At 38.4% G+C, this 11820-nt stretch overlaps 1 protein-coding gene across 1 annotated transcript in view; it reads right to left on the bottom strand.

Moving 5' to 3' along the window:
* The window catches only part of KIFAP3 (kinesin associated protein 3), a 66994-nt gene extending 55419 nt beyond the window's left edge, over window positions 1-11575 (bottom strand). The window contains exons 1-9 of the mRNA XM_010177210.1: window positions 11444-11575; window positions 9951-10103; window positions 8661-8718; window positions 8013-8154; window positions 6456-6555; window positions 5570-5694; window positions 5013-5111; window positions 4128-4306; window positions 1657-1819 (exon numbers count right to left, since the gene is read on the bottom strand). Coding sequence (XP_010175512.1) covers window positions 1657-1819; window positions 4128-4306; window positions 5013-5111; window positions 5570-5694; window positions 6456-6555; window positions 8013-8154; window positions 8661-8718; window positions 9951-10103; window positions 11444-11487 — 1063 coding nt within the window. The 5' untranslated portion in view covers window positions 11488-11575. The remainder of the gene's footprint in view (window positions 1-1656; window positions 1820-4127; window positions 4307-5012; window positions 5112-5569; window positions 5695-6455; window positions 6556-8012; window positions 8155-8660; window positions 8719-9950; window positions 10104-11443) is intronic.
* Between the last annotated feature and the right edge of the window lie 245 nt (window positions 11576-11820).

Here is an 11820-nt window from a genome sequence, read left to right as displayed (position 1 = left end):
GAGCTAAACAGCCTTCTGCACGGACTTCCTTACAAATCCAAGAGAATGGCATTTGAAAAGGAATTCTCCTCTCCACATTAGAATCAGACACTAGAAAGCAGATATTTAACTGATGAGTTTAGTCTGACTCTAATATTAAATGGGGAATCTCTGGGAGCGGGGACTTCTCAGTGATTTGTGTCATATCATTGCTTGGAGTGACAAGCACCCAGAAGCCCTAACCTTAGACCACAGCACTAGCTGCTGTACAAACAAAAGAGACAAGTTCCTCCTCCAAAAAGCTTACAATCCAAGTTGAACTTGACTACCTAACCAGATCCTCTCAAATGAGAGGAACTGTATTTCCTGACTAACTTCCACTTTTCAGTTTACTTCACTGCCAAACAACATTGTCTTGAGGAAAAAAAATATATATAAAGAGGAGGGGTTCCAAATGCCATTTTTTTTCTTCTTCCTCCTAGCTCAGCCCAGAGGAAGATATCAAGTGCTGACATGGTTGTGGGGCAGAAAGCATAAGAAGATCTGAGGCATTTCAAGATACATCAGGTAGCTATTATATTAATCACCGATAGGATTAAGGCTTCCAAAGCAGTGTAAGTTTTCATGGTATTAACTTGTACACTAAACAGCCGTAGGGCCATGTTGAGATTGAATGCAAAATTGAGAAAGCAAACAATCCTAAGAGACTACACAAAGTTAGGTGAGAAAGTTCATAGATTTCACTGTTGCATCCTGCTTGTTCCAATCACATCTGGATACACCAGCTGCTCTGGATTTAGTACATCCCAAACCCCACGCATCTCAGAAAGCTTTAACAACATCTTACATCAGTGTTACATACATTCAGGACTCCACAAGATCCTCAACTTAAAAATGAGCACTCAGCAATTCTTATGGCCAAATCCTGTTCAATGTTTAGTGTATCTACCAAAGCAGCCTCTAGATAGTATCAGCCAAAGAACACACAAGGAGCAATAAAATCTCCCTCCCAAGAACTCCAGCGTACAACAACGATCAAATCAGACAATCCTCTGGTTTTTCCAAACTCCTTATTGTCTCCATGGCTTTCCCCTATGGACAACAAAAAGTTTCACTTGTATCCGAAGTACTTGCAACATCTTAACACAAGCAACAGACCATTAAGTTGAAAATCTAAAAAATCAGTACTATCTAAAGTTGAAGCTGATAAAGCTGGGAAATTTCTGACTTTTCTATCTGGACTATTAAGGTAACAAGAGGCAACAGGTATTAGCAAGCTTCATAAAAAAAAAAGTCTTTGGTATCTCAATCAGCTAAGCTTCATCAAGTTGCTGGCTATTTTTCCTAGGTGCTCCCCCAAAATTACAAGCATAACTCATGTGTCAGCTCCCATGGTTTTCAGGTAGCTATCAAAGGTACTTTTAAAGGACAAAAGACTCCTTCAACAGTTTAGAAGAACCTAGGAATAAATCTACTGGGAACCACATTATTTTAAACTTCCATTTAAACCTGCAGCTGAAAAGATGACTGGAATGATAAAAAGCTGGGAGTAGTGAAGAAGTTCTTTGGCAAAGAGAAAAGTGACACAGCAGCTTTTAGGCACACTATATCATGACACAAGCAAACAGCTTCACTGTCCCTGCTGAAACGTCTATGTTAGAACAAAAGAAAACATACCTAGAAGTGCAGTGAGTTTGGGAAGCAGGCCAACTTGTACCATTTTATTTCTCAGACCTGTGTCAAAGGAGAGATTTAGTAAGAGTCGAAGAGTGATGCTCAGCAGGTCTTCATGTTCACAGGGTACCATTTTCACAAGTTTTTCAACAATATCCATTTCAACCTGTATATCGAGATAAATAAAAGCTCGTAATGCATCCAAACTTAGTAAAAGCCCTCTCAGTGCATTATATATTCACATGTGCACATATGCAAATCCACGTCCAATTTGTACCCATAATAGTGACTGCCAATGCGTTTTCATCTGAAGCAGCTTTGCTTCTGTCTTTGCGGTTGAAGTCTTCTAGACTGGGTTACTGGGAAATGTTGATTAAAAAAGTTTTTGAACCAAACAGTTCAGATATCTGAGAAATATTCCTCACAGTTGGAATACTGCAAGAATGTGGTCAAGACATCACTTGCAAGACTAGACTGGGGGGGAGGGAACTAATTTAAACTCAAACACAAACAACCCTGGAGCAACTGACATTTGAGTCAAAGAGATACCCAACCAAGAAAGACAGAAAACTGGCATCCAAAAAGAATCTGAGACTTTTCATTAGACATTTCAAATGAAGCCCTAGATAGAACTTTGCATGTGCTCTCAGAAGAAGCATGCCATCCTGTACGTTAATTTAATAAAAGCAAGAAAGTCATCTTGAAACAAATATCACTTTCCAATTCAAAAGTGGAATCCAGGAACTAAGTAGTGGTATCAGTTCCTGAGATCATGTTCACTTTACCAGCCAGAAGAGACATCCGAGCATTGACTGGCAAGACTTCAGAAAGTTTTTATCATCTTTTAAGCAACATTCCTCTGCTTTTATTTGATATAATCTTTTAAATGCATTCATTTTTGGTTTCCTTCTTTGGCCAGAAGGAAGCACATAAAATTTGCATTCTTCAAACTTTTGCATGTATGTAACTAGCCTTCCAGTTATAAATACCCACAGAATGAATACTAAGAAAAGAAACTATGCTGTCCCCACACGGCATAGTGCAATCATCAAACAACTGACTGGATATCTTTGATCAAAAACAATCAGATAACAAGAACTCCTACTTGACTGTTTTGAATTTAATATAGCACTTGAATACCAAAGGAAAGAATGTGCTATAAATATACGTGGATTATTCAGTTTTACTTAGAATGAGGTGTTGCACAACTAATCTTGATTCATTTTGCCTTTAACATTTTTGTGTTATTGCCTAATATAAATATTAGAACACCTTCTCCTTCACTGGTAGCTTTCTTTAGTAATACTGTGGAGAAAAAAGTGCCATCTTTATTATCGGTAAGAAACACTCAGACAGCTGACTTGAAGCATACAAACCTTTTCAAAAGTCTTTCCAAAACTGTTAAAATGCTCAGCAATAAAATAAATTCAACAATTTTGTTTCATTTGTTTTTCCACTAAATCATATGGAATGCAGAATGCATGCCAGCAAATCAGTGGGCTGGAGAGCTAATCCTTATTTTCCTAAACAAGTCCTTCAGGGCACTACACAAGTATAAACTAAATCAATGACCACTCACCTGATAAGCAGTCTACATTCCCCCCAAAACACATGCTTGGTGTCTGACTTTTGTTAAGAAATAGGATATCCATCTATAAATAAGGGAGATACCTCTTGTCTGCAGTGTTCAGTGCGTATGCACTGAATGACAGTTCCAGTAACAAAGATGCAATTAATTTTCTACTGCATTTACACAGATCTTTTGAACTCACAATCTAGGTAACATTAATCTCAGATTTCCTCTTGGATAAGGAAAACTTATCATTTTCATTTAACAAACTGGCATAAAGGCACAGAAGTGAAGGCACGTATCTACTAAAAGCCATTGGGAAATCAGTAAAGGAGATACTTGGCTAGAGCTTCAAGTCACAAAAAAAATGCTACAGTCTCAAAAGTTTGAGATTTCACCTAAAAAAAGCTTAAGAAGAATAACACTGTCTCCAGTTCTTAGGAATATTGGTAGCACGAAGAGTTGTGAGATGCCTTTGAAGACCATGCTGAATTAGGAAACTAGTCTAGCAAACTGCAAAAGGGTAACTACCTCTCTTTCCAAGACAATACATGGCAGAGACAGTAATATGGTGTCAAAAGAGTCTAGTTATGGGGGAAGGGTCATGGGCATCTCCATAAATGGGTGTATGACAAGACTTTGGGTTGCTGCCTTGAAAATCTGGAATTTCACATATCGTATTTTGAGGTAGCTTCGCTGTTCAGGATGACAGTTCTTCAAAAGTTTTTGCAGTATGTTACAGCTGGATGTCGTACTTCTTTTCTCTCAATAGTAACAAAAGAGGATAATCAGTACTATGGACATTTAGGGTAAGGACAGAGATGTCTCCCTCTTCTCTCCAACCACACAAAGTCAGCAGAGTCTATACCTTTCCAGTATTGCACTAGAATGCTATGAGTCTTACCATATCATTTTTGTTCTCCATAAAAATGCTGAGTTTCTTCAAGAAAGATACAACCAGGATTAGCAGCTCAAAATTATCACGATCCAGTGCTTTCACTAACATATGGACAATGTTCTTGTTTCGCATTTTCAGCTCAGTGCGAGTATCCTCAGCAAGATTTAGGAGCAGGTAAAGTGCAACTAAGAAAAGTCCAATACAAATCATATCAACAGATCAAAGACAAAAGAACTAAACAAGTCTCTATATACACATTAAATGCTTAAAACAAGACTTTCAGAAGCATTCTGCTTCCTTACCAATGCATTTTGAAGGAAAGTGACCATGAATACTTTTTATTCCTGTTTAGAAAGTATTAAGAAGATTAATTCTAATAGTGGCTTTCAAAAAAAAAAAAAAAATTATGATCACTAGAAGTTCGTTATGTTTTTTTTCTTTCAATTCCAATGAGAACCATTAAAAAGTCCTTCCTGGGAGAGCTTTGCCACTCAGATAATTTCAATTTAACATGAAGTGTAATTTAGTACAAAAACAGAGAGAGTGAAAGCTATTCAACTTGAGTTAGATACGGGCTAAGTTAAAAACCCAAATCAAATGTACAAAAGCAAAATACCCAACTGCTCCCAACGCAACATTGTGATAAAAGAAAAAGCCAAGTGGATCACTTTTCCTATTTTTCCTCTAAGACTGACAGATCACTTTAAAAATTGGTAGCATACTCTCAAACAATGTGATTAAATACTCATCTTCTCCCTATTCTTTGGCAGGCTTTTCCATATTCATCCATACATTCAGTATGTTTAAGATGTCCTGGTTATAAAAAGCATCCAATGGAACCCTCTACCCACATGCACCAACAAGGAAATAATTTAATATTGGATTTGGTACCTCTGAGCAGTTGTTCCTGCTTGACAACCAGCCCTTGATATTTCTTAAAAGTTTTCTCATAGTCCTTTTTCAGGGTTTGATTTTCAGGATCTTCATCAAGTAAATTGCAGAAGTTAAGGAGTTCAGATAAAAGTTATACAGTCTGCATGACTACTGTCATCAAAGGTGTTACTCAATCACTAGTAAAAAGCAAGAGATCTGTGGAATAGCCAGCAGAACAGCTTGCTACACCTGGAATCTGCAGCATGTTGGGTTTTTCTTCTCCTCCTAGTCCTGGATGTATTACATTCTAATAGTCAGCAAAAATGTTCCTAAGACATACTGCTGACAAAACTTTCTTTTTTTCCTTGTGTTGTTTTAGTAACTCCAGCTTAATCTCTTCAGCAGCCCAAAATTCTCACTCTTGGTCTTTTTCATACCTGTAATTATATTTTGCACTTTCTAGTAAATTGTACTGCTTTCACAGAAGTGGCTGTATGCTCATCTCATATAACTCAACAACAGCTATCAGGACAAGCCAGAAACCATCAAGCTGCCCCAGCACATCAAAAGGATATCAGCTTTCTTCTTTTTAGCAAGTTCTTCCTGCCAAAGCTCATGTCTCTTCAGTTCATGGTCTATGATATTCATACACAGAGCTCCAATTTTGTAGTGTGTAATTATTCCATGAAATTGAGAAAAACTACATGGAGAAAAAAAACACCTCTGAGGCAAAAAAAAAAACTGCAAACAACCCCCGGTCTGTTTTGACATCTATGGTAGCAATGTTCCAACACTGTACCACATGAACTCTTAAAAAAAAATATGTATTTACACTGTGCCCCATTATAACACTTCTTTACTGGAAAACTATTTCAAAACAAAAGCAATTCCTGAAAACAGGAATATTTTTTCCAAACTCGTAGAAGAACAAGCAACAGTGTGTTGTTCCGAGTCAAAATAAAAACACGTTTCAATTTCCATGAGTAAAGGAAAATGTTTTGCTATCAGCCCCACTTTTCATGTTCTAAGTGCTTCAGAGGACCCTCTACTCACCAGAAATACAATAGAGGTCTAAAATCAAGTTGCAATGCAAATTCAATTTGAATGATTTCTAGACAGGGTATGCTGAAACACCGACATATCTAAATAAGAGCAAACACTCATTTCAGTTTTGAATACCCTTTCTCCCCTCTAGGAATGCTGAGGGAAACAAAAGGTGGCAGGTCAGCCTATAAGCTATGGGTCAGAATCCTGACTAGGTTATTCACAGCTCTACTACATGCTGACTCACTGTGGGGGTTCTTTTTGTGCCTCAATTTTGTCATTTATAACAAGTGTGCTTCCATCTCAGCTGATTTTTTTCCTGTTTCAGTGAGGTTTTGTAGTTCAGTGCAAGAAACAAAAAGCCACTAAACAGAGAGAATGTCCTTATATCCCTGTACACAGAGATTCTATACTCACCTTGAAAAGCAGAAGAAAACATAAATTATATTGGTAGCAAGTTCCACGCTTTGTTTCCAGTCTTCCCTCAGCACTCTAGCCAATGCACCCAGAGCAGTTTCTGAAGTGAAACAAGATTTAGATGAGCATCAGAATTTCACCTCCCTCCTTTTGTCTTGTGAGAGTCAGAACTTCGATACAACTCATTCTACATCTATTAGTTTTCTAATGGAAGATTTTCAGAGGTATCTCACTTTTAACATGTAACACTGCTGACAAGGTCTGTTTGGAGACAGTACTAAAACAGAGGGTACCCTGGGTGGTCACCCAGTCACAAACCCTAAGAAGAGATGACATGCATGGAAATTGCAACCAAATACTAAAGTCATCTGAAAACTACCACTGACCTTAACATCTTGTGGCCTCTGCCAGCTGTATGTTCTATATTACACTGTGGCCCCTACCTACAACATCACCACATTCCCTTCCAAATCCCCTTTAAATTCTACCTTGACAACTATCCTTTTTCATCCATTTCTTTCTATTTATTTCCCCCCCGTAGCAATTTGGTATTATTTAATAATTTGGTTTATATTTCTTCTTGTCATACTTTATCTTACTTTTGCTCTCCAAATTATTTATCTTATCCATTCACTTTCCCCTGTCTAGTCCCTTTTCATGTACACTGTTACATGATCAGAATGCAAAAAGCAGCAACTGCTAATTTCAAGCACTAGAATATTGCAACAACTCCTGGGAACAAGCCATTATTTGATGGCTTGTCATTCCCCTCCCATTCCAATTCTTACAATAATCTTGCAGGATGGGTAAAGTAATTGAAATAATACTGAAGATACATATTGAAGTAATCATTTACTCAAGGAATGTGGGGGTATAAGTAAAAGAGGTAAAGGAGTATAAGGTCCTTTGTTTTCCCTGGAAGAAAGGGGGCAAAGGGAAATGAAAATGTATATACACGTACACATATGTATTTACAAACACACACTATTCCACACTGATGTAGCTCTCAAAATGCACTTGGCACAGCACATATGTATGCAGACACAAAACGACAGCAATGTGAATGTTGTACCATCATGCATTTTTGTAAGATTTTTAAATGGATCCATAAGCAAAAAGAGTATGGTGTGCTAGTGAAATACTTTGGTGATGCATCCACATTCACTTTTTTAATTCTCTTGGAAACTGGACACCTATCATTATGTCAGCCTGCAAATCCCATTTTCAAAGCAAGTTTCCTGATTTTCATGATACAACACTCTATTCTCTTGTCTCCAGCAGCAATGCCAAGTGAAATTCATTTAGCATCAAAATAACTAGGATCAGAAAAAAAAAGCTGAAGCCTATTTAGGCCAGGAAGATTTCTGTGTTAGGTTCATCTAAGAACAGCCTAAGAAGCACCTATTTGTACAGAGATCCAACTGGGCTTTGACAGCCAGCTTATTATGTACTGAGAAGCAAAGCCTAGCAAACTAGAGAAAATCTCAAATTAAAGGTGAATTACTTTTCCCTTGAGAAGAAAGCACCACAAATAAACTGCACATTAAGAGAAATTACCATTTATAAGCAGTTCTTCCAAATTATCAGGGTTCCTAGCCAGCTGCAGGATGAGAGCAGAGCCACGCACCTTGTCAGGAATGTCCTCATACAGTAACTCAATGTACTCATCCATGTCATTGATATTGGCAACTTCATCAATCTGAAAGCAGCCACAAGCAGAGGTTTCACAGAAAAAGAGATGTCAATTCCAGACAATCAATCATGACATTGTTGAATTGCAAGACAAAAGAGTGCATAGCTCTGAGTTAAGATCTTAGGGGGGAAAAAAAACAGAAAACAAGGAAAAAAATCAACACATCCAGAATCACTGCCAATGAACACCAGGAAATCCAAGAAGACTTAATTACAAAAAACAAAAGGATGCTTAGACATGACTCCCTGTGTCCTGTCCGATGTTCCAGACCTCACTTGCCATCCTGCTGCGTGCTACAGTTGGAGGGGGGAAGTAAGCAAGTCAAATATTTTACCCTTTATGGAGATGTTTTTTATTCCATTGTGCAGTATTTCCAAACCAAGTTCTTTGTTTAAAAAATAAGAAGCTATAAAACCCCAGAATTCAGCATTTCCTCTCCCTCCCTCCCTTATATAACCGCTTACTTAAGAAGTAAATGGCTTTTGCATTTCTCTTCTAACACCAATATTTACCTCCATTCCTTCAAATGGGGGTGGATCTTTTGGCTTACTGGATTTCTCTTTCTTTTCTATAAAGAAAAAGACATGGTTGCAGTTAAGTTATGCATATTCACAGACAAAAAACATATCCAGTATTCTCACAGTAAACATTCTGGTTAAATCAAGGTCAAAGTCCTCTTGCGTCCAGCTGACCTGTCTGACTAACACAGCTAAGGTAGGTCAGGTTTCTGAAGCTTAACAGCCCACAGGGAGCAAAACAAACCTTCAGATGCCTTTTGATTCCTCGGTTTAAATGATCAGTTACAGCCCAGTCAGCTGGGGAGACAGAGGGTAATAAAGCTTAGTGCAAGCCCAGACTGACAACACTCACTTCCACAGTGAGATACCTTAGCAACTTTGATTCTGCTCGTACACTGTGGCAAAGCCGCCCTGTGATACACCAAGACACATATATACAGAATAAAAGAAGGTAAAACACCCAAAGCAGTGACAATCAAAGCATATAAATAACATTTATCTTTGTTTTAAACTCATCTCATTAAGTTAAGAACCCAGCTTGAGCACAAAGCTTGTCATTTCATGATTGCAAGAAATCCTGCTAACCACAAGGTAATGTAGGATTGGACATTAAATATGACATTGTCACCTGAGCAGAAAGTTTAAGATGAACTTAAGACATAACTAGGACCACCAAAATGCCTTGGCATCAGAACAGAGAATTACTGTTCTCAGTAACTTGTTCACCACAAATTTAGGATGACAAGAGAGAATTACTCCAAACTGTCTGCTACACTGTACCAAAGCTTCTCAGACTCTGAAAATCCTCACTCCAGCTTTACAGACAGTGTAAATTCAGCCGAGAAAAACTATCTACCCTCGCAACAGGTGACGACAGAGATCTTTCTAGGAAGACTCTCATACAGTCTTTTGATGACACTGCAAGGCGTAGATGCAATACGAACACGCTACACCAAATCATGGAATCTGTACCTCTCAAGTCCTGCTAAAGCACAAGGCAGCCAGTAAGAAGCATCAATACTAAGTTTAACTAACAAAAAAACCCCAAAAACAAACCCAACTTTGGTTGTTAAAAAAATAATTCCTCCCAATCTTGCTCCAAGGTTGTAATTTTTTCCAAGTGTGATTTAACTACACATCTTCCCCACTCTCATTATCTCTGGAGAACTCGTACAACAAGCAAGTTAGGACCTCAGGAGGAAAACCTCACAAAGCAGTTGTTCAATGCTGAAGCACCCCAGTCCCAAGCTACTTTGTTCCTGTATTATTTACCTTTTCCTGTTTTTTCCTGCTGAGGCATCTCTGCGATTCTGCAGATAGAACAAGAGCTGTTCTACTTCTCCAAGTTTGGAGGGGTGAATGAGCTTGCATTCTTCAACCACCTTTCGAGCCAGGGAAGCAACGTCTGTATTTGCATTAAGACTCTTTAGCCGAATGCTGCAACACAGAAAGGTGTCTCTTCAGTTTTTAACTTTTTGTATCTTCAGTTCTTTGATTTATGTACACAGAGTCATGAATTTCTTGAAGCAGAAATGATCCTGACACCCCCAACACCTGTGCCATAGCTTACAAAGGTAATGCCAAAGCAGTGGCTCTCTACAACTCTCCAAATGGCCAGTAACTGTCAAACAGATGTGACAGAGTGTAACTGTCCATCAGCTGACAAGCAGCAACACTAAATACAGCTGTACAAACAGATCCCTTATAATCGTCTTACCCACAGCAGCCAGTAATTTATTTGCAATACACCCAAAAAAAAAAGTGCAGAGGACCACAAAGGAGTACCACATACACAAAAAATCCAAAATGAGAAATGGCTTTGGGTGTTGACTACACAGGAAGGTTCTTTTGCAGTGCCTGCAGATGCAGTGTCAGGAGTCTCCCAGAGCTCTGGCAGACCTGCAGTCAAGTCCAGAAGCAACAAGCAGTAAGAATTCTCTGTGGGTATTAACAACAGGATGGATCAAAAAGGAATTCTACCACGTTGCAGATGCAAGTTATGCTGATTCATCTGAAAACAGATGAATGTTTCAATATCTTCAAAAATTTGAGACAATTTAAGGATTCTTTTTTTCTTCTTCAATTATTCTTACAGGCACTCACATGGGTAGCCACTTCAGCTCGAATTCTCAAAAATAATTCAATATGGAGATAAAACACACCTAGGAAAGGTCCAGACTTGCAGCTTGGAAACTAAAGTTATGATAGGTCTCTGGGCTTTTCTGGAGATGAATGTTTTAATGCTCTTAAAATGCTCTTAAAATGAAAATACCAGGCAAAACTAAAATGCAGATACCTTAGTGAAATTACTAGCAGGGGTGAAGTGATTTCAGTAGCAGGGGTGAAGCAGGTAAGGTGAAGTGCAGATACCTTAGTGAAATCACTTGTTTGACAGATCAAACAACAGGAGAGCCAACAGCTAGGGCATAAGGCTGTCAAGAAGATTCAACAGCACTACTTGCTCCAACATTAACCACCATTTCAGTAGGAACCAATCACTTTTCTCTGCCTCAAGTTCCTATCACATAAAATGGGAATAATCACTTTTCTTTACAAAACAGCTTGAAGTACGTGGATGAAAAGCAGTTTACAACATGTGTTTTAGATGTTAAATTTGCTAGGCACATATTTCCTGGCTCCTAAGCCCTCCACTAATCTAGCACTAAGTTTTATAAAGATTAGAACATATTTACTTATAGGCTGTTGATGCTTTGAGTTACTGAATTTATGACTCTGTGAAAAACAGAAAAAGCTATCCGAACTCGCTGTGACATTACATTTTCTGACATTCCTTGCGCTCCCCCAGCACGGGGTCTCCCATCTTTCCCAGAATTGTTGCTTCCACTTCATAGTGGACAATGAGGGCTTTCTCAGATGGATGCACATCTATGTTGCCTCCTTTTACTTTCCTGTTGTGAAGAAAAAAAAAAAAAAAAGAATTAGTGATTAAATGACCAGCTCAGAAAGCACACCAGAACATAGATCAGTAACAATGACCTGCCTCCTGTCCTGTTCAGACCCTAAGCCCAAGCACTGCCCTCCTGCACCATATTTAACTTCACACAGCTGTACCCAAGCTCAGTGCTAGTGGCACATTCTCAACTGTTACCTCTAGTACAGATCAACAGGTATAAATCAAGCATGTCTATCTGCT

This window comes from Antrostomus carolinensis, unplaced genomic scaffold (assembly GCF_000700745.2).
Source record: "Antrostomus carolinensis isolate BGI_N321 unplaced genomic scaffold, ASM70074v2 scaffold3711, whole genome shotgun sequence".
Lineage (NCBI taxonomy): Eukaryota > Metazoa > Chordata > Aves > Caprimulgiformes > Caprimulgidae > Antrostomus > Antrostomus carolinensis.
The sequence above is the reverse complement of the archived record's forward strand: the minus strand, read 5'-3'. Positions and strand labels throughout refer to the sequence as shown.